General features: G+C 65.9%; 2 protein-coding genes across 5 annotated transcripts in view; both read left to right on the top strand.

The window, feature by feature from the left end:
- ASIC4 (acid sensing ion channel subunit family member 4) overlaps positions 1-18287 on the top strand; it is a 32757-nt gene extending 14470 nt beyond the window's left edge. Inside the window, exons 2-11 of one of the 2 annotated variants that reach the window (XR_011141940.1) lie at positions 11941-12085; positions 12273-12400; positions 12656-12815; positions 13422-13478; positions 13579-13732; positions 14351-14442; positions 14835-14914; positions 15316-15420; positions 15844-17242; positions 17324-18287. Coding sequence is in view for 1 of the 2 variants with exons in the window: in XM_068948829.1 (XP_068804930.1) it covers positions 11941-12085; positions 12273-12400; positions 12656-12815; positions 13422-13478; positions 13579-13732; positions 14351-14442; positions 14835-14914; positions 15316-15420; positions 15844-15963 (1041 nt within the window). In the remaining variant the exon portion in view is untranslated. Of the gene's footprint in view, positions 1-11940; positions 12086-12272; positions 12401-12655; positions 12816-13421; positions 13479-13578; positions 13733-14350; positions 14443-14834; positions 14915-15315; positions 15421-15843 lie in introns of both variants that reach the window. The other variant, XM_068948829.1, reaches the window with a different exon arrangement.
- A 435-nt stretch (positions 18288-18722) lies between these two features.
- LOC104144908 (apolipoprotein L3) lies at positions 18723-21939 on the top strand. Of its 3 annotated transcripts, XM_068948827.1 has the most exons (4): positions 18723-19081; positions 19666-19867; positions 20096-20430; positions 20980-21939. In XM_068948827.1, exons 2-4 carry the CDS (start codon positions 19691-19693, stop codon positions 21749-21751), a joined length of 1284 nt encoding a protein of 427 aa, XP_068804928.1. In that variant the 5' UTR covers positions 18723-19081; positions 19666-19690; the 3' UTR covers positions 21752-21939. The 3 variants fall into 3 exon arrangements, with proteins under 3 accessions (XP_068804928.1, XP_068804929.1, XP_068804927.1); XM_068948828.1 differs by having other exon boundaries at positions 18765-19081; positions 19690-20430; XM_068948826.1 differs by having other exon boundaries at positions 18853-19081; positions 19666-20430.
- The last annotated feature ends 2836 nt before the right edge of the window (positions 21940-24775 follow it).

Raw genomic sequence — 24775 nt, 5'->3', positions numbered from 1 at the left:
AATCAGCCTTTAGCCTGCACGCTCCAGCATTAAGAACAAATCCATTAGGCACGAGATAACCACAAAGGGTTGCGCTGAGTCTGGATGAGGTCCCAGTGCCTTCAAGATGCAAATTGGCAATCAAAGATCAAAGCCGTGCAGTTCCCTAATCTCTACTAAAAGGGCTCAGCTATTAAGGAGCCCTTTCCCGCCAGGCTGTGATCACCCCACTTCACTCGGGCTCCCGGTGCGCCGGCGGGTTATACCGTCACCCAGCTTCGTGCCCCGGCCCCCGCGCAGCGGAGAGCTGGCCCTGGGGAGGAGGGTGCAGGCAGCACTCGGGCTGTTTGTTTGTGGGTTGCTTCCTTCAGTTTTGATATGCTGGTGTCAAATCTGTGTTGGCGGAAAAAGCAAAGCCCCGAGCAGTCAGCGAGCGGGGGGGGGAAGAAGCAGGAGCTGGGACGGAGCAGGGCGGTGGGGGAGCTGTGCGAGCTGCAGGGGCTCCGGAGGGGATGCTGGCCTGATAAATCTCGGGGATTTACCCTGGTTCAGCCCCTGCCTGGCCGCACCAGGTGGCTCAGGTCAATCCCTGCCAGCCCCAGGGAAATCAGTGCATGGGCAGAGCAGGGTACATTAGGTCCAAATTCCCCTTTTGGGGTATTTCTGCCCACCCCATCTCGCCCTGCGGCAGAGGGTGCACGAGGCCCTGGCTCCCCGAGCCACGGCGCAGCTCTGCGTGCTGTGCCGGGGGGCGGCTGCAGGACGGGGGTGCTCCATTGCCCTCTGCTGCCTGCACAGCCCTGGCAGCCCCGCCAGCCCTAGCGGCCCCACGCCATGCAGGAGAGTCGGGGAAGCCGTCGAGCCGTGACAGGAGCCGAGCTGCCAGCACCGTCAGCAAATCTCTCGCTGCACAGATGGGCTGCCACAGCCGGGGCGCTGCTCACGCGGGACCCTGCCGCAGAGGCACGCTCCGCTGCCCGGGTGCCAGCGCAGCACTTCCAGCCCTGGCGGCGCCCTGCCACGCCGAGCTCGGGGCCTGCTCGCCCAGCCGGCACCTGGCACGCAGCCCAGCGTCCCCCCAGGTAGCCCAGCGTCTCCCCAGGTAGCCCAGGGCGTGCAGTTCCCGGGATGTCAGCCTGTGCCGGATGACAGCAGCTGGAGCCCAGGCCCCGCCGGTCCCGCTCGCCCCTCTCCTCGTCCCCGTTGCCCCGCTGCATCCCAGGACACCCCGTCCGGGGCCAGACCCCGGGACATCGCCCGGGGGGCTGCAGAGCTCAGGGCCCGTGGGCCGTCTGTCCTCTCCGTGGCTGGAGGGGCAGGAGGGAGGCGAGGGGGCATGTCTGGGCTAAAAGCAGCCCAGGTGCAGCACAGAGGGCAGAGACGCGAACCCTTCTCCGTGGGGCGCCTGCATCAGCCCGGCCCCGGGCTGGCGGGGCAGGTGCCACCGCAGAGCTGGGTGCGTGGGGCTGATTCCTCTTTGCACGCCAGGACGGCGAGGGGATGCGTGCAGACACCCTGGGGCAGGCAGGAGGCTCCCCAAGGCCCGTGCGGGGAGCAGAGTTCAGGCTAGAGGCACCGTCTTTCGCCGGCGGTCTTGTGCAGACCTGCCCGCCGCCGGGGCCAGGGACCTGGGCACAGGACCAGGAGCCCTGGCAGCTGGAGAGCGGAGGGACATGCCCCACTGTCCCCCGGTTCCCAGTGCGGGGACTGCAGACGAGGGGACCACCGCTCGGTGAGGTGCAGCTGGTGGCTCTCAGGGCACCCCGGGCCGACGGCACAGCCCGCTGCCGTGCTGGCAGCCTCTCAGCCGAGGTGGCAATAAATCTCATCAGTGTAAACCCATCCGTAGGCGGCAGGATAACCTCCGTGACAGCCCAGCTACAGCGGAGGCTTCATCTGCGCAGTGTCAGCCCTGCGGATTTACAGATAAATGCCACGGCCGGGGAGAGCGTGTCCGGGCAGGCACCTGCCTGCTCCCAGGGGCCGGCCGCTCGTTGCACGCATCCCTGCCCCACGGCTGCGGGGAGCGCGGCCCGGGGAGGCTGCCGGGGAGCGGGACGTGCAGGGCAAGGCGGCATTGCTCTGCCGGGCGTCCTGGACCGCGGTGCCGGGCTGTCCTGGCAGGACCCACAGAGCACATCTGCAAGGGGCAGAGCGCGGCAAAGGTGCCAGGGCTGCTGCTCGGCGACAGCAGCCAGCGAGCCGGCGAGCGAGGCGGGCTGGCGGGAGGTGCGCTGCCCCAGGCTAGCGCTCGCCGAGCTGAGCTGTTACATTTCCTGGCGGTGCGGCCCGCGCAGCCGTGGGAACAGTAATGAGATGGAGCAGCAGAAGGACGGCGAGATAAGGCTGCCTGCGCTGCCCCAGCAGATTAAACGCTGGGATTAAGCAGGCGGTGCCAGCTCTGCTGCCTTTTTATCTCGCTGCTTCTCCCCTCTTATTCTCCTGCAGTCGATAGCAAACGGTCTCCGAGCTGTCAGCAAAGGAAATTGCTTGTTAACCCTTTGGGGACGGGCGACGCAGCGCTCCCTGCACAGCTGCTCTCGAAGAGACGCGGTCCCCGGGGACGGCGCTGCCTGGAGAGCTGCGCCTGGGCTGGCGAGGGGGAGCAGCAGGGACTGCGGTGCTGCGCGCTGCCTCCTCGCAGTGCCCGCGCAGCGGGCCCCCGGCACCTGCGGGACTGCAGGGCCAGCGGTGCTGGGGGTCGGCTGCTGCCTCTCAGCCAAAAGCCACCAGTGGCCAAGGGGCAGGGGGAAGCAAGGTCCTCCCCATCCCAAGGATGTCCTTGCAGCCAGAAATGCCCCTCGCCGGCCAGCCCACCTGCATACCAGCATGGGTTTGTTGTCCAGCTCTGGTAGCAGGGGCGGTCCATCAGCAGCCCAAGACTGTTGGTGGCCTGCAGTCCTCCAAAATCCAGAAGCGAAGCTCTGCAATCCACGCATTTGCAGCCTTGACCACGCGGGTGCATTCAGAGGGTTTCCATGGGGCTGCACGTACCTGTTTCCCTTCCCGGCCCACAGCTGTCCCAGGGCCGCTCCTGGGCTCTGCCCCACTGGGGAGGCAGGACAAAACTGTCTCTCTCACCCCGCTGTCGGCAAACAGCTTTGGGCCCACACGCTTGAGTACGATACCCAGAACAGCACAGATCCAGCGAATGGCGCTGCTGCTGCACACAGGGTTATTCCTGGGTATTCGCAGCTGGTAACTGTGCACCTGGTAGTGAGGACCATATCCTCAATATTCCCTGCTTTCTTCAGCATGCAGGACGGATGGGCTCAGCGTTACCTCTGTGCATGAAATAACAGGGCTGGGGGAGTGTTCTCTGGTCCTGCAGCCAAAGGGCAAAGACTGCCTGTCTACACGGCACAGCACATTGCGCTGGGTCTCCTCCGGACCACGCGAGGAGTCCAGGCCCTGAAGACGTAATTATTGCTCTGTGTGTGTTTTGTTCAGTTTGCAGTGCTTGCAGCAGCAGGAGGCTGTGTTGCAGCCCATCACAGTGCACTTTTTGTAGCATGATACGTGTTGCGTGCCTGGGGGCTTGCCTGCCCAGCGTATGGGGTGTTTGAGGATGCAGAGCTGGCTGGGAGAGTGTTGGAGGAGTGCAAAGAGTAGTGTCAAGATTGCTACTTGTCACAGGCCTAAACCATGCCGGGGAGCATGTTAACAACTCAGAAGTGTGGACAACCAGTTCAAGCTTGCTCCCGTGTGTTTAGGTGCCTTCTTGGGCTTTGGGTGTGCAGCGAGGGGGGGTTTGCAGCTGGACTGGTTGCTCCTGGGGACAGATGCTGCTTTGGTTGGGATTGCTTAAACTGCATGGCAGAGCTCTTCCCCAGCCCTTTCCAAGGGCTCAGTTCAGCCCTGGTTGGGGTCTCTGCGGTGGTGGCAGGTTCCTCTCCCAGCCTGTCCCTGCCCAGCTACTTGGTGCGTGAGGTTGGCTCTGCCCCAGCTCAGCCAGGCTGGGTCGAGGGCCCTGATCCTGATTTTGCTCTGCTTCTCTGGAAGCGGCTGACGCACGACAGTGTCCTAGGGCTCTCGCTGCCTGTACCTCACCCACGTATTGCCCCACGGATGTTGCAGGATGGAAAGGGCTGATTCCAGAGTTTGCATCACCTGGGGACCTCACGGGAGGAGTACGTGAGCCCCGGTCACCTGGGGTGAGAAGCTGGCAGGGAGCTGGAGCAGATGCTGCGGACGGCAGCCGGGCTGTGCCGGGGAGCAGAGCCTGGATTATGAGAGGAGCAATTGGCACGTGCAGGCTGGCAGGATGAAGGCTGTAAGGGGATAGGATTGCTGTTTATAAATACATCAAGGGAGTAAACACAAGGGAGGGAAGAGAGCTGTTTAAGCTAAGGGACAGTGCTGGCACAGGAACAAATAGTACAAACTGGCCACAAATAAATTTAGGTTGGAAATTAGGAGATAAGTGAGGCACTGGTCTGAACACCCCACAGGAGGAGCAGGAAGGGAAAGCACAGCTTGGAGACTTGCTGTGCTGGTGGAGGCAGCTGTGTGCTGCTGTGTCTGTGGCAGCAGAGACGGGAAGTGAGGACCTTGGGTCCCGAGCCGGTTGCACCCTTGTCGCATCCACACTGGCTCTGGGGGCTCTGCAAAGGCTCTGGCTCCACGGCCCCCTCCGGCTCCTGGTTTGACTGGTACACAACTCCCTGGGCCGTCGGATGCAGGGACATCCATCGCCAGCAGTCGCCTCTGCACATGCTGTTGCAGATGCTGCTCCTGAAAGCAGGACGGTGCCGTTGCCCCATCTGCTTCCCTGCCATCGCTGGCAGCTCTGGGGTGGATGCCATGGGAAGGGCATCGTTCTTGCACACATTGCCTTTGCCCCGTGTTTCTGACCTGCCTCACAGCAGGGAGCGCTGGTTTCCAGTTGGTGATCCCGCCCGGTGCTGGGGCGCTGGGGCCCACGCTGGCCCCAATGGGCTGGCCTGGCAGCAACCTGCTCCCCACGCCCTGTATCAGCGCTTGGGTTCTTGCACCAGCTCTGCCCAGCCAAAGGTGAAGCCCGTGTCCGGCAGCCGCCTGCGGCACAGCTGAGTGCTTGGTGTACCAGCAGCGAGCCTGCTTGGCACCAGAGGGGCTGAGCAAGCCCCAGATCCCCACGTCGCCGCGGTTGGCTCAGGCCAGTCGGAGGGACTCAGCCGGCGTGGGCTGGCCCACGCAGGGGCTGTGCAGGGAAGGGGCTAGAGGGGTTGCAGCCCCTCCGAGAAGAGCCCGCAGCATCACTGCATGAGGCAGCAGCACCCTGGCTCCGCGGCTCTCCCTCCTCCTGGGGAGACGGGCCGGGGGGCTGCAGAGGACGCTGCAGACCTGGGCCCTCTGCACCACGGCAGAAACACGGAGAGCCCAGCCTCACACCGGTGCGTCCTGCTTGGGGCCGAAGACGCCCTGGACTCCTGGGACTGAGGCTTTGTCCCCACTGCGGAGCCTATAAACCCCGTGCAGGTGGGACCCTGGCCCCCAGCACGCGCAGTGGTGTCCAGGCTCAGCCTGGGCAGCACAGGAGCCATCCCGGCTTCCAGCAGCAGCTTTGCATGGGGCAGGGGCACTGCGTCGAGGGGCTGCAGGTTGGGGGGGGGTGGATTGCACAAGAGCTGGAGCTGGGATAAAGCCAAACTGGCACCGTTCCTTATCCCTCCTGGAAAGTGGGAAGGGAAACAGTGCGACCGTGCGTGAGGGGCAATGCTTGCAAAGGCAAAAGCATCCCACTGGCTCAGAAAATTGCTGCAGAATCGGGCTTGAAATGAGTTGAAATTGCTGAATCCAGGCGGATCTCATATCCCGGGCAGTTGCAATGCTGGCGTCAGCGCGGCAGCTTCCATCCCTGGGCACCCAGGCGGGGACTGTGAGCACCACGCGGGGGGAGCGGGGCTGCCGGGGGCTGCAGCAGTGGGGCAGGGGGCACAGCGAGGGGCAGAGGCAGAGCGAGGGGACCGGGACAGGGCTGGATGCAGTGGGAGCTGGGAACAGCGTGGATGGGGACGCCTGGCTACCTGCCGGGGTGGCAGCCCCAGCTTCCTGGGGGCCGTCCCCCTGCTGTGCCCATTGGGGCTGGGTGGGCTGCGTCCCAGCTCTGCCCGTATCACCCTGGAGCCAGTGCGGCGGCGCTTGCCCTGGTTCCTGGCAGTGGGCATCCCTGTGCCTCCAGCTCCACGCACTCGCTTAGGAAGCATCATTTCCAATTCCCAAGGCCACTTTCTCCCCGATCCCAGCACAGCCCCTCTCTCTGGTGCCCTGGTGCCACAGCCCTGCTCTCCCTGGTTGCTGCCAGTTTGCTCCAGAGCAGCTCTCTGGGCTGGCGTACTCGGAGCACACCCCAAGGATACCGCCCCAGCAGGCATCCCCTGCCGGGCCGAGGGCAGTGTAACGGGGCAGCGCTAACCTGCTTGGCAGGACAAGGGGAGAGCAGGGATGCACGGGGCTGGCGAGGAGGGGACCAGCTCCCGCGCCCCACTGCCAGGGCCAGTACAGCCCTGTGGAGCAGGGCTGGGCCAGCACTGAGCCGAGCTCTCAACCCCCTCCCCAAATCCTGGCTCTTGCACCAGGTCGCCAGCTCACGTGTGCTCATTCTTGGGTTTCCTCATCCCGGCAGAGTGATGTTGACCCCTTGCCATGGAGCCTAAGGAGTGGCACGGTCACGGCTTCCTGCGGGCAGCAGGGCTCCCTCAGCTCCCCTGCGCGTGTGCCCCGGATCTGGACGCCCCTCAGAGCACCCGCCGAGCTGTGCCCTGGCCTCTCCTCACCCCGTGAGAGAAGCTGTGCCGGGGCAGTGCCGACTGCACCCGGCCGGGCATCTCCCCCCAGGGCCCAGCCCTGAGCCGGCACAGGGCTTAGGCATGCGGGAGCCGGGCTGCGTGTCCCGGCGGGGCTGCGGGAGCCGGGCTGCGTGTCCTGGCAGGGCTGCGGGAGCCGGGCCGCGTGTCCCAGGCGTGCGGGAGCAGCACCTGCCCGTGGCACACGTGCTGCAGCTGGTTCCCGTTGCACGCCAACATTTGGCTGGAAGCTTAGCACGGCCCCTTGTCTCCTCAGAGCAATCAGGATTTGCCGCTGCTTGCAATGTTTAACGTCGTCGTCTTGCAGAGGCTAAATACCGTGGGGAGCTGTGTAAGCCACGGAAATACCTGTGTGAGCCGGGATCAGCCGGAGGCAGGCACAGTGGGCTTGTAGCGGCAGGGACAGGGAATCGGGGGCACGCGTGGGGCTGGCCCTCGCCCCCCACCGCCCAAGGAAAGTCCCGGTGCTCATGGGTGGGCCAGGGTGAGGATGCCGGGGCCCAGCACCCAGCACCCCACGGGGTGCCCAGCGGTGAGGGGGACAGGAGCGCAAACCCCGTGGGGTGGAGGAGAGCAGTGGGGGGGGGGCACAGAGGGCGTCTCAGCCCCCGGTGGGAGCGGGGCCAGGCTATCTCCCACCGGGATCTGCCTGCCGAGACGCCAGCAGCTATTTCTGTCAAGGTCAAAGTGTCTCCACAGCAGAGAACCGGGAAATGAGTAATCGTGTTGAGAAATTACCTCCCTAATGGGGTCTCCCCTGCACGTGAGCGTGGCGCGGGGATGCCGGCGTGCGGCGGCTGAGCAAGGAGGCTGGGACGCGGTGCGCAACTCCTGCCTCCCCGGGCGCCGAGACGCGCAGGGCCCACGGGTGCCGGGCGAGAGGAGCCGCCGTGCCCCGGGCCGGGGCCGGGCCGGACTCGCCTGTGCAGCCAAGAGCGGCTGCAGCCCCGCCAGGCACTTTTTTGGGTCAGCTGCTTGGGAGGAAATCATGGTGCCGGTGCAGGCAGCCTCTCCTCTGCCCTTCCTCCTCCTCTTCCTCCTGCGCTCACTGTTACCTAATTGGGTTTGTCATGCTGGAAAACCAAAGCCCTTCAGGACTGTGCTGTGCTCTCGCCAGCGAGACTTCGCAGCTGTCCTCGGCACCCTGGCAGCCGACAAGTGAGTAACTCAGCTGGGCCCCACGGGCACCCCGGGCCTTGCCCGCCTGTGGGGCTGCGGCAGGGCAGGCGACGCCGCCGCCGCCGCGGACCTCTCCGCCTCCGTCCGCCCTGCCGGGCCCCGGGCCGTGGCCCCCGGCGCTCTGCCCCACGGCTCCTGCGCCCACCCCTGGGTGCCGGCTCCATCCCTCGCCGGGTTTCCAGAGGGACCCCAGCCCAGCCGAGCGGCCGTGTCACCCGTGGCAGGTGCCGTCCCCCACCCCAAGGCGTGGGGCGAGGCGGGGGGCTCTGCCCCCCCCCCCGCTGCAGGGTGGTTGCGACGCTGCCCGGAGATGTCTGAGCCAACGCGTGAAATGGAAGCGTTCAGAGAAATGACATTTCCTCTAGCCTGGAAAGCTCATCCTCCGTTTAAAGAAAACTAATATAAAAGCTGCCCTGGTGTGCAAGGGGCTGATGGTATCAGGCTGGCAGCCTCCGGCTCTGAGAGCCACAATAAATCTCGGCGAGGAGCCGAGCCAGCGAGAGCAGCCCCGCACAGCCGCTCCGGGGACGCCTGCGGGGCCCGGCGGGCTGCAGGGCGCAGCTCAGTGCGGGCTGGGGGGGACCCCCAGGCAGCGCCGTCCCCCCACGGCATCGCACCGGGGACGGCGCGGCGCAGACCCGAGCTGCTCCCCAGCCTCGGCTTTCTGTCCCCGCGGAGCCGAGCTCTGCCCCGGGCCGAGGTCCCGCTGGCCCCTTCAGCAAAGCGAGCGGCAGAGCGGGCGCCCCGTGGCTGGCGGGACGGGACCGCCTGTCCCCCCGGCACGCCGCGCTGGGGGCTGCCTGCTCCCCGCTCCCGCCTGACCGGCGCTGCGTCCTCGCGGCTGCGATTCTGCCCTTATCTGCCTGCTCTGTGCTGCAGCAGCACCCCGAGGCGGGATTGCTCCCGGCGCGGCTGCGATAGCGGAGAGTGAGCCCGCTCGAGGGCCCCATCCTGCCAGGCCCCATCCTGCGCCACCCAGCCTGTCTCCCCAGCTGCTGTGCTCTGGAGGCGGTGGGGCCAGGCCCGGATGGGACGGGCCAAGGGTCTCCGGCAGGGGCTGGCGCTGCGGGCACAGTGTGCAGTCCAAATGTGGGACCGTGCTGCCCCCTGCCGGCTCTGAGCCCGTCCAGTCCAGCGCTGGACGTGCACCCAGGGGGCCGGCGGGTGTGCGCAGGGGCTTGTCCCTGCGGTGGCAGAGGGGAGCCCCGGTGCCCCTGTGCCTCTCTGCAACCGGCACCGGCTCAGCCGTGCCAGCCTCTGGGCATTAGCAACCGCCGGCAGGCTGCGCACCGTGTGGCACCAGCTTGGCCAGGCCCCAAGGCGTCCGGAGGGTCTACATGTGGCAGAAACATCAGGAATCAATCCTTTGTCCTTCAGGCATGTCTTCAGCGATCGGCATTAGGAGGGAGGTGTGCGCACACGTGCTTGCACAAGATGCGTGTGTGCGAGCCTCTGCGCGGGGAGCGGCGTGCATGCGTGTGTCTGTGCAGGTACACGCGCGAGGCATGTGCGCATGCGTGTGCGTCCGTGACCCTGCGTGTGCTTGTGTGCATGTGCCTCTCCGCAGGGGTGTGCGTGTGTGTGCGAGGCTCGGGCGTGTGTCCCCGTGGCTGTGCGTGGGTGCAGGATGCAGCGCTGGCGGGGTGCAGGGCATGCCCGCCCCGTGGGGCTGAGCAGCAGCGCCCAGGACCGGCGCAGCCGGGGATGCTGCCGTGGGGACGGCGCGGGGCGCTGCCGGGGCTGGGCAGCCCGGCACGGGCAGGCGTTGCGGCTGCAGAGCCAGGCAGCCGTTCTGCACCGAGCACGCAGCGGGGACGCAAAATCCGGGGACCCCAATGTTTGTGCTGGACCCCAGTGGCTGCTCCGGCCCCTTCCCCGCCTCACCTTGTCAGACCCTCTCCCTGCCCCGAGCTTCCTCCTGCGACCGCTTTCTCAGCTGCTCGCGCCGCAGACTGGCTTTAATCGCTGGAGTGGCTCCACTCTGCGGTTTATGACCACAAGCAAATGTCCACCAGCTGCTGTTCCCTGCAAACGGCCAGGAAAATGCTTGACTCGGTCCTTGCGCTCACTCAAGCTCGCCTAACCCTTCCTGCCTTGTCCTCTGCGGCAGAGCCCAGCAGCAGGGAAACTGAGGCACCGGCTGGCCGGGAGACGGGCCGCGTGCTTCCGTGCAGCGCCTGCGGCAGCCCCTGCGCAGCACCGCGGCCGGGCCGCGGCCCCGTGGCGTGGTGGCCCCGGCGGCTCACGGGGCCGCGCAGGCTGCCGGGCCCCCCCGGGGCAGCCGCGCGCGAGCGGGAGCGGGAGCCGAGGCTGCCGGCGAAGGAACGAGCCGACGAGGCGCCGCGCTTTGAAGGCGCCCTGACGAGCTGTCGGGGCCCCGCGAGGCGCGCTGACAGCCTCGCGCTTTGGAGGTGCCGCCGGGGCGGGGGGGGCCCAGGCGCCCCCCTCGCCGCCGCGCTCTGATCACAGCCTCAGCCGTCACTTCAAAGCGCCCGGCGCGCTCGGGTGGCTCCCACGCAGCCTGCGCCCCCCACCCCGGGGTCCCGGCGCCGTCCCCGGCAGGGCTGGCAGGAGGCAATGGTCTCCCCGGCCCGTCCATGGGGCTGGGAGCCCCGCAGAGGCGGCGAAGGGGAGGGAGCGCGGGGGCGCCGGCAGGGACCGGCTGGGGCCGGAGCCGGGGACGAGCTAGGGGTGCAGCATCCCCGGCACGGCGCCCACGCCGCGCCGCTGGCACGGGGCATCGCCGGCCGGGCGCTGGTGCCCACCGTCTAGGGTGCTGGGGCTGCCCCGCTGCCCAGCCTGGGGTAGCGCCACATCCCCCCCCCCCCAACCCCAGCCTGGCTCGGGGAGGAATTTTCCATTCCCGAAAGGAGGTTGGGGGAAGGCGGGTGCCTGCACCAGCCCCCTCCTCTCCCTCCCCTCGCCCGTCACTGGAGCAGCTCGGGAAGGCGCCTGCCACATTCGGCTCTGGGAAGGTGCGGAGCCAAAGCCTCCGGGGAGAAAGCCCTCCCCAGCGGGGAACGGCAGCGTTTCCCGGGGCGGGCTGCGGGGACGGTCCCCCCGCTCTCCGCCTGGCACCCGAGGAGCCGTTGCCACCCGCGACCATGCCGCCGACCCTTTCCTGCTGCCCGGATGGGGAAGCCCTGGCGCCGGCTCGGGGCAACACCGTCGCCCAGCTCGCCGTCGCCTTCCTGCGAGCCACCCGCATCCCCGGGCTGCGCTACATGTGCAGCCGGCCGCAGTCCCGCCTGCGCCGCCTGCTCTGGAGCCTGGCCTTCCTGGCCTCCGTCGGCCTGCTGGCCACCGGGGCCACCAGCCGCGCGCGCTACCTGCTCTCGCACCCCGTGCACACGCGGGCGCGCATGGCCTGGGCGCCCCAGCTGCGCTTCCCGGCCGTCACCCTCTGCAACCCCAACCGGGCGCGCTTCCTGCAGCTCACCAAGCCCGACCTCTACTCGGTGGGGCAGTGGCTGGGGCTCGCCTGGGAGAACCGCTCGCTGGCGCCCGAGCTGCTGGCCGTGCTGCGGGAGGACCGGCGCCGCTGGCTGGCCCGCCTCGCCAACTACTCGCGCTTCCTGCCGCCCCGGCGCTCCGAGCGTACCATGCAGAGCTTCTTCCACCGCCTGGGCCACCAGATCGAGGACATGCTGGTGGAGTGCCGCTTCCAGGGGGAGCGCTGCGGCCCCCAGCACTTCGTCCCTGTGAGCGCGCCCGCCTCGCAGGGGTGCGGGGAGGCTGGGCTGGCCGTCGCGACGCCCGGCGCCAGCCTGCGCTGCTGGGAGTGATGCTTCCCCCCCCCCCCCAGCAACGGCAGAGGGGTGGCAGCGTGGTGGGGAGGCTGAGATGTCCCTCTCGCTGGGGCTGTGACCAATCTCCCCCTCCCCGCCCCAGCACTGCTGTGGGGCGGCAAAGCGGTCCCGGACCTTAGCCTGCTTGCAGACTGCCCTGCCAGCCCCCTTCCCTGGTCCCTCACCCTCCCTTTTTCCCTCCCCAGGTCTATACGCGCTACGGCAAGTGCTACACCTTCAACGGGGACCGGAGGAACCCCCGAGTGACCCGCCAGGGCGGCATGGGCAACGGGCTGGAGATCATGCTGGACATCCAGCAGGAGGAATACCTGCCCATCTGGAGAGAGACCAGTGAGTGGGGCACCGCTGTGGGACGGGGCACTGGGGACACAGGGCGCCGCCAGGGCGGCTGTGGGGCAGGGGCTGGGGGGGTGCTGCGCCCCAGGCTCGATGGGTAGCAGGGCACGGCTGAGGACCGGGCAGGGACGCAGTCCTGGGGCAGTGCTGACGGCCCAGTCTCTCTTTCCTTCTCCTGCAGACGAGACATCATTCGAAGCTGGCATCCGGGTCCAGATTCACAGCCAGGATGAGCCGCCCTACATCCATCAGCTGGGCTTTGGTGTCTCACCCGGCTTCCAGACCTTCGTGTCCTGCCAGGAGCAGCGGGTAAGGCTGGCTCTGAGGCTGGGAGCTGCGCAGAGCTGACGGCCAGGCTGGGGCTGTGGGGCGGCAGGGGCAGGTCTGCTGTGGGGCTGAGTCGGGGGAGAGATGCACGGTGCAGTGCCGTTCCCGGGGCTCCGGCTTTGCCCCAGAGGGTCCCCACCTCTGCCGGCAGTGCACAATGTCCCACATCACCCAGGGAGGCACCCCCGGGCCCAGCGCCTGCACGGCCCCGCAGCAATGCCCCTCTCGCCCCGGCAGCTCACCTACCTACCCCAGCCGTGGGGGAACTGCCGGGCCAGCGTGCAGGGGGAGCAGATCCTGCCCGGCTACGACACCTACAGCATCGCTGCCTGCCGCCTGCAGTGCGAGAAGGAGGCCGTGGTGCGGAGCTGCCACTGCCGCATGGTCCATATGCCAGGTGAGGGGCATGGGCGCTGGTGCAGGAGCACCCTGCTACCCCACCACTCCTGCCTGGGATGCCCCTGCCCCATGCAGCCTGCACCCACGGGTCACCCCTGCCCCATCCCCTCTGCACCCAGGGGTTGTCACTGCCCCATGCAGCCTGCACCCACGGGTCAGCCCTGCCCCATCCCCTCTGCACCTAGGGGCTGTCACTGCCCCATGCAGCCTGCACCCACGGGTCAGCCCTGCCCCATCCCCTCTGCACCCAGGGGCTGTCACTGCCCCATGCAGCCTGCACCCACGGGTCAGCCCTGCCCCATCCCCTCTGCACCCAGGGGCTGTCACTGCCCCATGCAGCCTGCACCCACGGGTCACCCCTGCCCCATCCCCTCAGCCCCAAGGACCACCCTTGCCTCCTCCCCTCTGCCTCCACGGTTTGCCCCTGCCCCGTTCTCTGCACCCAGGATCAGCCCCTTCACTACCCACCTTACACCCAGGGAACGTCCTTGCCCCATTCAACCTGCCCCCAGAGGCCTCCCCTGCCCAGGGAGTGAGTCCAGGAGAGGGGTGGGGGAGCAGTGGGCTGGACTCCCAGCCCCACTGACTCGCTGCTTCTCCCCAGGCAACGAGTCCATCTGCTCTCCCAACGTGTACATCGAGTGTGCCGACCACACGCTGGGTAGGTGTGCGGTGGGGTGGGCCGGGGCTGGCCGGGCAGCGGGCCGGGGAGGGCGGCGGGCCGGGGGCAGCCCGTGCCCACCCGGCTGCGTGCCCCCCAGACGCGGCGGTGGAGGACAGCCAGGAGCGCTGCAGCTGCCCCACGCCGTGCAACCTGACACGCTACGGCAAGGAGATCTCCATGGTGCGCATCCCCAACAAGGGCTCGGCGCGCTACCTCGCCCGCAAGTACAACAAGAACGAGACCTACATCCGGTGAGCGGCGTGGGCAGGGCGGCACGCTGGCGTCTCTGGGCAGGGACTGGCATCGGCTCCTGGTGGCCTCTGGGACACTGGGAATCTGGGGGACCCCCAGCCCCACTGCTGGCACCTGCGGAGACCCTGTCCTCCTGCAGCATCCTCTCCCTAGAGGGAGCTGTGACTGGAGCATCCCCCCATCTCATCAGCACTCTCTGAGCCCTCCTGCCCTTGTCTGGCCCCATCCCACAACCACTCCCAGCCCAGGACATGTCCCCATCGCACCAGCCAGCCCATGGTCCCTCAGTGCCCCCTGCAGAACCAACCCAAATAACGCACTTAGCATTTGTGCTACTGGAGCTGGGAGGAGGGAAAGTGCAGCAGGCTCCGTCTCCCCAGCGCTCGCCCTCCCATGGCGCCAGTCCCACACTGAGGCTCACGCACCCTGAGTGGGAGTGCTGGTGGGGCTGGCGGGCGATCTTGGGGCTGGGGGGCACCAACACACGGGGCAGCACGAGGGCCCTGGGGAGCATGTGGGACGGGGGTCGATGGGAAGCCAGGGATGTCTAGGGAAGGGACGGGGGTGCAAAGTTTGGTGGCCAGCCCTTGTTGCCAAGAGCTGCTGTGTCCCCACAGGGAGAACTTCCTGGTGCTGGACATTTTCTTCGAGGCGCTGAACTACGAGGCCATTGAGCAGAAGAAAGCCTACGACCTTGCTGGGCTTCTCGGTGACTCCCCTTACCATTCCCATGGGATCCCTGCCCGGCCACCCTAGCCCCCCGTTGCCCAGAGCTCTGGGTCCCAGCCCCAGGAGGATGAGGGGTTGGTCTGGGCAAGACCACGTGGGGCAGGAGCCAGCCCACAGCCTGGCTGGGGGATGGTGTGCTGCTCACTGTCCCCATCCCTCCACATCTCCTGCTCCCTCTGTCCTGCAGCCCTTGTCCCCCAAAACAGTGGTGTCCCCCTCTGTCCTGCAGCCCCTGCCCTGGTTATGGTGGTGTCCCCTCCATCCAGCAGCCCCAGTACTGCGCCCCCACCCCAGCCCTGCCCTGGCCTGCCCTGGGCTCCGGGCAGGCTGTGCTGCAGCTCACAGTGACGAGCTCTCACTCCTGCTCCGCAGGGGACATCGGGGGGCAGATGGGCCTGTTCATCGGTGCCAGCATCCTCACTATCCTGGAGATCCTGGACTATGTCTACGAGGTGCGCTGAGCCCTCCGGGGCTGTGTCTCTGTGGTGGGAACAGGACCATTGGGCATGGGAGAGGTTGGGGTAAGGGGCCAGGCATGGGGGACGAGGCAGACCAGGCCATCTCCGACCCACATCAGCGTGGGAATCTGTGATGCGGGCAGGGCTAGCACACGGGGCAGGGTGGTACAGCCCCCAAATTGGGTAACACACAGCAGAAAGCACTGGAGGGGAGCAGGTGCCCGTGCATCCCTCGGTGTCCAGGGGCCAGGTGGGGAGGGAGCTGGGCAGAGGGGCCCCCCCAGTGTCTGCCCCACTGCCCCTTCTGCCCCGGCAGAAGGCAGGTTCGTGCAGACCGGCATGCAGGCTTGTGTGCACGTGTGTCTGAGGACATCCCCCCGCCTCTCTGCACCCAGGTGATCCGCGACAGGGTGACCCGGCTCTTGCGCCGCTCCAAGCCGCCCCTGAAGAAGCCCTCGGGCAGCATCGCCACGCTGGGACTGGAGGAGCTCAAGGACCAGGTACACCCCCGCACTCCCCACGGGGTGGGCTGCCTGCCAGGGCTGCAGGGACGGGCCCCTGGGGCAGACGGGGTGCATAGGCACCGGGCACACAGCCCTGCAGCACTGAGTGCGCAGCCCTGCTCCTGCAGCCCGTCCTGCAAATTACCTCTCCCACCGCGGTGTCCCAGCCCTGGAGCAAAGAGCATCTCCCCGCGTGGCTGGTTGCCAGCGCCAGGCAGGTGCTCTTTGCTCTGGAGCCAGGATGCTGCGGTGGGAGAGGTGTTTCGCAGGGAGCCGGGTGGGCTGCATCCCCAGCAGGACAGAGAGGGGCTGGGAGCAGGGGGTGCCGTGCTCGTGGGTGGCAGGGCAGGAGGGAGCCATGGGGCCGCCGGGTCTGCGCACCGCGGGCTGCCCACCCCACTGACCGTGCCCTCCCCGCAGAGTCCCTGCGAGACGCTGGGCCGGCACGCGGAGGGTGCCTACAGCACCGGCATGCTGCCCAACCACCACCACCGCCACCACTACCCCCACCAGGGCGTCTTCGAGGACTTCGCCTGCTAGGTCAGCTCGGGACTGCGGGCAGCAGGGCCCCAGCGACCCCCTCCCCACCGTCCGCACGGAGAGGGACTCCAGCACCAGGCACTGCGGGCACAGGCCCCCGTCTCGCCCTTCCCACCGCCGGGACCAGCCCGCGCCGCTCACCCCTGCCGGCAATGCCGCCAGCTCCCGGAGCTGCCTAGAGACCGGAGCTGCTTCCAAGCCCCTTGACCCATCCCGCCCGCTTGCCCCCAGCACGCAGGGTCAGCCTTGTCTCAAAGCACACAGAGCGGAGGGGAGATGCCCCACGACCGGGACCGAGAGCAGCACCGGGCCGCAGACTGGTCGGCAGAATTGGACCAGCAAGGGGACAGGGATGGGGATGCCAGGGTGGGCTTTGGGGGAGGGGTGAGGTGCAGGGGAGAGGGGTCCTGGCAATGCAGAGCATGCGCAGGGTAAGCTGGGTTTCCTGGGAACCCCTCCAACCCCTTCCCTGCCAACCCTTCCTTGATGGGGGGGGCTCTGCCCTGCACTGTCACCCAGGAGGGGGATGTGCCTGGAACAGCTTTTAGCCTCCACAGGGAACAACATCTTCGTGCTGCATCAAGGGCAGCGTTGCGGGGCATCACCTCTGAGCAGCACGGGCCCCCTGGGCCAGCCCAGGGCCAGCCCGCCTGCAGCCCCACCTGCATGGCACTGCCCTGACACCCCTCCGGCCCCTGGCGCCGCCAGCACTGTGACACCCCCACCGCATCTGGCCATCCTTCACCACCCTCGTGCAACCTATCAGGGCTGCAGCCCCCGTCCCAGCGCTGTTCCCAAGCAGACCCCTGCACTGTGACCCCCCACACACTCCAGTGCCAGCCCCAAATAACCCCCAGTCCATTGCTGCACTGCAAATTTCCTGTCCCCTGGCTCTTCTGCCCCGTTCCTCCCGTCCCTGTGCCACTGTGACCCCCACAGCCCTCTCCAGGCGCTCCTTTCCCAGGCGATGCTCAAAGCAGTTCGCCCTTGGGTGCAGCCATCCAGCGCAGCCCAGCAGGCGCAGCAGACCTGCCTTTGCTGCCCCAGCTGTCACAGCTCTTTTGCACCAGTGCACATCCTCTTGCCACACTCCTACCCCGGGTGCTGAGCACCTGCTGTGCCTCCCCCAGACTGCACACAGTTAGGAGGGTGCTCCATGCCCAGCACAGCCCAGACAGCCACATCTTGACCCGCCAGCTTGTTCCTAGGCCAGGACTGGCACATGCAGCCCTCCTGCCACCCAGGGGATGGCAGGGGCCCACCGCACTCCCCCTTTCCGGTAGGACATTGCCTCCCCCCGCCCTCCACTGTAGCAAGGCACCAGCACAGGGCGAACAGCCCCAAAATATCTCAGGAGGAGGGGGTAGGCTGGCAAAACCCCCCTCAACATACACACATGGCAGCGGGGGCACCATGGCAGGAATTCGTGACCTCCAGGGGAGGCTGGGGTTTAAGCAGGAGGCCCTGCTGGTTTGGTCCCCATCCCCTGTGCCCAGGGATGGAGCATTTGTGCAGGGCCAGCCCTGGGGGCTGATGTCTCCCACACGAGGAGGGAGGGCTGGGAAAGGGTGCCCCAGGCTGTGCATGGGCACAGCCATGCCGTACTGGGGCCAAAGCCATAGCGGCGGGGGGAGCCAGCATCCTCACTGCCCCGACAGCCCCGGGGCGCAGGAGGCCTGGGAGAGAACGGGGAGCAGAGCACCCGCCGGTCGCCCCGCAGGAGCCAGCCGGGTGACATGCTCAGCAGCCCTGCCTCTGGGTACACACGGCCCCATACCCCCCGAAAACATGCACACACATGGGAGCGTGTCCCCTCTTGGTGCAAGCACCTGGCACCATGGTGCCCAACACCCGCTGCACAGGGGTGCCCAGAACTGCCCCCCCACCCTGGCTAGGGCAAGCACAGCAGCTGCATCAGGGGAGCACAGCCCAAGTATGCTGCGCTTGCTCCTCGCGGGGTTGTGGTGCTCATGGCTTGGCCCCACGGCGCCAAGGGGGGCAGCCCCTGCACCAGCCACCATGTGTCCCCTTGCCGCCATCCGGGCACAGGGATGAGTGTCTCTGGTACGATGCCCCATGTTAGCCTGGGCACGTGCCATGGTCATGCCAGCCAGCGCATGCCCAGCCTTACACCACGGTCTGCCAGCACAGACAAGAGGGGTGCTGGGTGCAGGCCAGCGGGAGCAGTGAGGGTGGGCACGGGCACCGCAGGGGGGTGGTGTGACGGGAGGGCTGGCATGAACACCAGGGTGCTGGTGAATGTAAGAGATGTGCGTCACTGTTTTATAAATGTACAAATGCTCCCTAATAAAGAGGCACAAGTAGGTCCTGAGCTGCCTGGGAGGGACGGGACCAGCGTCACTGCAGGGCTGGGAGCAGCAGGCGAGGGGAAGGGGCGCCTGGTCCCCCCACGGGAGCCAAGCATGGCTTGCTCTCGCCACCACACAAAGCTCTTCCCGCTCACCGGCTTTTTTCTCAGCTCACGGCTCGCAGCAGAGGCATGGTGCTTGCAGGGTGCTTGCACAAGGGTGCTGGTGGCTGGCCGCCCACTCCGCGGTGGGGTGGCACCCAGCAGCAGAAATTGCGACAGGCTGTCTGGGAGCCGTACCCGTGTCCCTCAGCATTGCCCCCAGGCAGCAGCACGGTGGGGCGCCCCGAAGGCAGCGCTGGCGCCCCGCCAGCGTCAGAGCCCGGCTTTATCGGCCCCACGCAGGCGGCGCTGGGGGAGGCTGGGCTCCTGCCTGCGGCAGCACGGCCACGGGGCCCCGAGCGGGCAGGGAAACAGGGGCTGCGGAAACGATGGCAGGGGTGTTGTGCCGGGTCCTGCCCCGGTGCTTCCTGCACAGAGCTGCACACCAGACCTCCCTCCGACAGCAGCCAGGCCCCCTTGCAGCAGCCCCTTGCCTTCCCGGCGTGGCGCAGGCCAGGGAGCGTGCCGGCGGCCCCTCCGCTCCCACGCGTGTTATCAGGGACACACACGGCCTCTTATCAATGAAAGGCAGTGCTCACACCGGCACTGCCCTCGCACGGGACCACCGGAGAGGTGCCTGCCCCTCCATCACCCACTGTGCGGGGCGAGCCGGGCTCCGTCCTGCCCCGTGGCCAGGAGCATGCACAGGTGAGCCGGGCGCAGCACGGCAGCCCCGCTTGCGGGGGCACCCTGCCGCGAGGAAGGGGTGCTGGTCGAGACCAAAACAGGGGAGGTGGCAGATGGGGCCTGGGCTGGAGAAAGGGCACAATGAAAGGAACCTCCTGGGTGCCACAGGGAGCGGGGAGCAGGGCTTCCCTCTACCGAGCTGCTCTTCCAGCTACTGCCTCCTCCCGGGCCTGCTACGTCCCCCCCCGGGCCACCCTGTGGCAGAGGCAGGGATCGAAGTGGGAGGCAGGATCTGGTGTTGCAGTGGAGGCTGCTGGCACCAGGCTCTGCAGGTTTGCCTCTAAAACAGTAAGGTCTGACGATGCATGTGTTAAACTGGGTGCAGCTGGGGCACGGACAGCCCAAAACACTGGCATCTCAGAGCACGCTGTGAGAGGGCCACCTCAAGTGTTTCTGAGCCTGATACTACGCTATGAGATGCCATCTGCAAAGGCAGAGCAGGTCCTCAATACCACGCTGTTAACCGACGGGACTGCCCCGTGCATTGCACATCCCACGGCTGGGGACCACGGGGCCCTTTGTGACAAAGCTGTCCCTGCTACCAGGTCCTGACTCACGTGCTCCTCCAGGATGCCCCACTACAAAGACACCTTCATCCACACCAAGGCCACAACCGGGAGCTTGTGCTGTGTCCTGCCCCAGAGTGAAGATGTGACAGAAGAGCTGAGTGAGGAGGAGAGCAGGATTGTGCAGCAAGCCCAACGCACAGCCCTGGAGGTGATGGAGGACACGTTGAAGAAGGACCAGGTCCTGATAAAAAACCTCAAGGATGTGGTTGTGCTGGACAGGGGGAGCAAGGGGGACGGCTGCTGGGTGGAGCGCTACGCCATGCTCACAGAGAAGCTGCTCCGGCGACTCATCTTGCAGCTCGAGCAGGCGGCCTTCCAGAAGAACCCCTGCAAGGCCAGGTCCTACGCCTACGTGAAGAAAAACACCCCGGACCGAACCATTTACCTGTGCCCGCTCTTCTGGCAGGCCCCCAGGGAGCTGGAGAAAGACTCGCAGCCCGGGACGCTCATCCACGAAGCCTCCCACTTCCTGGGTTTGCATGACATCACCTACACCACGGCCAGCTTCCAGGTGGGCACCGGAGGTGCCGTCATATGGACGGACTCGTGCACTCCCGTCTTTGAGTCTCTCAGGAAAGCGCTGCTGAACGCCAACAGCATCGAGTATGAGTTTGAGATCGTGCTGAAGCACCAGGAGCCCTACCAGGGCGACCGCTATGCCTGCTGCGGGGAGACAGTGAGGAACTCCATCTGTGAGAACGCCGTGCCCCGAAGCAGCTTCTCCCATGGGCCCACAGAGAGGTGAGCCCTCATGTCGCCGGTGGCTCAGAAGGGCTCCCTGGTTGCTCCCTCCCAGGCTCTCTCAATGCCCAGGGCACAGCCACCAGCAGTAACAGGGATGGCAGCTGAGGGGAGAGCGGGAGCAAGCACAGGAGGTGGGTGGCAGCTCCGGAGCAATGCTGCGGGAAAGGGTTTCTTGGGCTCCTGTGTGCTCCCCAACCTCAGCATACCACGATGGCCAGGGAGACCTGGTCAATGCAGTGAGTGGAGCTTGGAGAGCAGCTCTCAGCTGTCCTCCTCCCAAAGAGTGCATCCCAGCCCACCAAATAGCTGTGCTCTGGCCCCTGCTTTGCTGCCCCGCATCTTGGCTAGATCTCTGGTGGCTGCAGAGGAAACCCAGAGCCACCCCTGCTCCATAGGCAGCACAGACATGGTTGGGCAAGGAGGCCCTTGTGCAGCGGGTCCTCATACATCCAACAGGCTGTGTTCCCTGGGCACCTCATGCCCTGGAGAAGCCCAGATTAAGTTGTCCCCAGAGCATTGTAACAGCCCCTGGATGTTTCGTCCTAGCTCGGCTGTGAGGAGGAGCACCATCGGGGACACGGTGAGGCTCTCCCTGCTGCCAGCCAGGGATGCCATGAGGAGATGCTTATGGGACGTCTGGAAAGTGGCGGAGGCCGTGGACAAGTGTCACAGAGGAGCGATGGTAGCGAGCATCACCGGCGGGGCGGTGGGCATGGCAGGGGGAGTAGCAGCTGTGGCTGGGCTGCTGCTGTCCCCCACCATGCTGGGCACTTCCTTGGTCCTGTGTGCAGTGGGATTTGGCCTTTCCACAGTCGGGGGGCTCATCAGCGCCACCGCTACCATCAGCGACAGCGTGAACAGCCTGGTCAAGAAGGGCAAGGTGGAAACGCTCATGAAGGAGTTTCAGAGGCAGGTAGAAATTTTCACAAGCAGCCTGGAGCCCTTCGAGAGGGCGAGGGGGCTGCTGGACTTCCTTGGGCAGGACGAGAGCGCGGAGGTCATCCTGGGGGTGTTTCGGGTGGTGGGAGGGCTCGGCCGCAGCATCCTCAACGTCATCAGCATGGTGAAGGCCATTGCGGTGCTGGCCGGGACCAGCCATGCCGTCAACTTTGCAGGGACAGCTACCCACATCCTTGTGGGCCTGTCCCTGGCTCTAGACCTGTTCTTTGTCACGAAGGACTCGGTTCACTTCCACCATGGGGCACGGTCGGAGCTGGCAAAGAGCATCCATGCAGCAGTTGCTACGCTAGAGAGAGAGTTCAACATCATTGATGAATTCTGTGAGAAAATAAACATGATTTTAGAGGAGCAGGAGTGAAGAACTGCAGAAAGAAAAACCTCAGAGATGGCTTGTCCAGAGTCCCTAGGGCTTCAAGGCAAAGTGGGGCTTCTGAGGCCCTCAGGATGAGCCGTGTGCTTTGAATAGGGCGATTTGCCAGAGCCCTGAAATAGTTCTTTCTGTGTAACCTAGCAAAGATTTTAAGTAAAGTTATTTTCATCTGCTACAGTCATAGCCCAGGTCCTTTCATGCCCCTACTTCCCAGCTCGTGCCTGGAAACTGGCACCTGCCATAGGCTCCCACCTCCTCCAAAGAGCACAGGGCAGGCGAGGGGACGGGAGCGCCGGCCCCAGCACCCCGCTCTGGCCAGGAGCCGGGCGAGATCTCCTGCTGCTGACAAGGCGGGTCTGAGAGGGACCAACAGGAAGACACGGAGCCGAGTTTAGTGGTGGCCCAGAGCAGGGACGCCACCTCGCCAGCGGGGTACCCTCCTGCTCCAGCTGCTCCTGCTTCGCCCCAGGGTGCCCCAGACCCCCACGCTGCTGGGGGTGCCCCCTCCTGCACTGCACCTGCACAAGGGGTCAAGCTCATCGTCACCCGACCTGGTGCTGCCCCCCCTAGGGATAGTGTCGGGGCTCTCTGGGCTGCCTGGCCGCTGTAACCACTGTACGCTGTCCTCAGCCCTCAAATCAGTCCACTGCCAATGCTAAATCAAGCTAAGCACTGTATGAATTGCCTTTAATGAGCTGCATTAAATAGTTGGCATGCTATAATTAGAAGGGGATTCACAATAGTGAAACAAGCCCTTAATTTTAATGAGCGCAGTCCTCTGAACAAACACTGTGCATCCAGCACGGCACTGGTCGTGGCTCCCCTCACCCCACGGGTGACAGCCAGGCGGTGGGGAGGCCTTCACCACTCCTGCGGCAACTGTCTCTGGCAGGCTGCTGCTCCTGCCACGTCTCCTCCGACCACGGTCTCGGCTGTGCAGCAGGTGGGTTGCTGGTGGCTGTCCCCAAGCTCGGGGATGCAGCGCAGTGGTACCCAGGCCCTCGCAGCCCACGAGGAGAGGGCACTGGCATGGAGCAGCCAGTGACACCTTCTTCTGCCTACACCCACTGCTGCAGCGGGATGTGCCAGGCCCCTCCTCAGGCGCTCTCTGTCGTGCATCCATAGCAAAGCACTGCCACTACAGCTCTTTCCAGGGAAAAGCCGGGTCTCAAAGAAAACAAGCTATGCAGCTTGGAACTGGAGGGGACAGAAGTGAGCCTTAGAGTGCAACAGGACACGTGTCCTCGCTGTCACGTCTTCCGCATCACCTTCTGCCTGGAAGCGGCAGTGGTGACGGACAGCACGGGGCGAAAGGCATGACCTGCGGCATCTCCTGCCAAACGCAGTCTCAGCACGCCAGTGATGTGTCCCCACGGCTGGCTCACTGCTTCTGGCCTGGACATTTCCCCAAGACCCACTTGCTGGGAGGAGAGCTAACACTGAAGCTAGGTGCTGGCGAGGATGCCCCCAGGCACACCGGAGCTGCCTGATGCCCAGCGCCAGGGCTGCTGGCTTGTTCTCCGCTCAGCCCTGCTGTCCCCGAGCAGGGAAACCCCGCTCCCGCTGTGCGCTGCTCCCTGTTTGCATTTCTCTCCTCTCTGCGGGTCTCGGCGTGGCCAGCCCAGCACGTCGCGGCGGGTGAGACGTGTGAGCCCGGGCCGGCGAGCGTGCACAGCCAGCAGGATTATTGCAGGGGCAGCTCTGCGCTCTCAGCTAAAATCCGTTTCCCTTGTCATTGAAGAGCTCTGGTGTCTCGGTGCCACGGGGCAGCCAGCACCTCGCAGCTGCATTTCACTGAACTTGGCCAGAAAAGCAGCGGGAGCAAGACCTCAGCTCCCTACGCCCTCTCGAAGGGGGCTGCTGCCTCGGCCCTGCTCAGCGCACCGTTGCTTTAGCACCCGAGGTATCTGCTGTATTTTGCTCTGCGAGGTGTCAGCGGAAATCTGTGCCGCCAGACGAAGCCCAGGGTCTCCCTGTCCCCTGGGAGCAGCTCCTCTCGGCCTGCGAGCGGCAAGGAGGAAACGTTCCCGGGGTTTTGTTACCTGCTTTACGGCTTGTGAAGCAGCAGCCCCCCTCCCACGGGACAGAGAGCGGGGCAGCGTTGGCCTGCTCCCGCCTAAAACGCTGCAAAGGACGGACACTCCGCTCCACTTGACTTGTAGCTCTCTCCTGGCACAGGCTCGCTTTCTACAGCCTACAAAAGGTCAGATATTGAGCTGATTAACACTGCTATATCCGAAATAAATCTGCCATAGTGGTTTAATGTAGCCAGAAGTTATCCGAGCTCCAAGACATCATGCAGGATTAGAGAAGCAGATTTTGCCTTCCCTGCTACCAGGTTCACTTCTGCGTTTGCACAGGGACCTAAGCGTACAACTGCATTTAGGAAACAAATGACTGGGGGGGCCGAACACCCCAACAAAGCAGCAGCTTTTTTATTTTTTTGCCCATTTAGGTCCTTTTCCTTGCTGTTGCCCGGAGAAGGAGGAGCAAGGCGGGTGCCCTCGCAGCCGTGGTGGCCGGAGCCCCGAGGTGCCCTGCCAGTCCCTTCCCAGCACACGGGGTGAAGGGCTTAACCTGCTGCCAGGGCTAGCTGTGGGCAGGCTCAGGAAAACTGTGCCTGGCTTATGTCCGCTTCCCTAGGTCCCTCGGCACACACGATGCTCCTCTTGCGCTCGCCCTCTTTCCCCGTGGATTCCCACGGGTGGAGACTTTTACCGCTCGCCGCAGTAGCAGTCGCTCCTTAGGCGAAACGGCCAGCAAGCCCCTCGCGCAGTGCAAAACGCTAACTAATGATCCAACTGCCTTCGCCTGGATGCCGGCCGCTGAGCGCCGGCGCCATCCAAGCAGTGCGTCCCGGCTGCGCTGCGGGGGGCCCTTCCCTGCGCCGGCGCAGGGCTGGCAGAGAGGGGCGCGCGGGGGACGCCGCTGCTCCTTCTGCCGGGGTTCCTTCCTGCGCAGGGGACGCGGCCGGCCCTCCCCGCGGGGACACCCGCGCTGAACACCCCCTGC

This window comes from Struthio camelus, chromosome 6 (genome assembly GCF_040807025.1).
Source record: "Struthio camelus isolate bStrCam1 chromosome 6, bStrCam1.hap1, whole genome shotgun sequence".
NCBI lineage: Eukaryota > Metazoa > Chordata > Aves > Struthioniformes > Struthionidae > Struthio > Struthio camelus.
The sequence above is the reverse complement of the archived record's forward strand: the minus strand, read 5'-3'. Positions and strand labels throughout refer to the sequence as shown.

Excerpts from the sequence above, each read along its gene's own strand:
- LOC104144908 (XM_068948828.1), top strand. Across the intron at positions 20,431-20,979 it reads TCCCATGGGCCCACAGAGAG|CTCGGCTGTGAGGAGGAGCA; the intron begins GTGAGCCCTCAT and ends GTTTCGTCCTAG.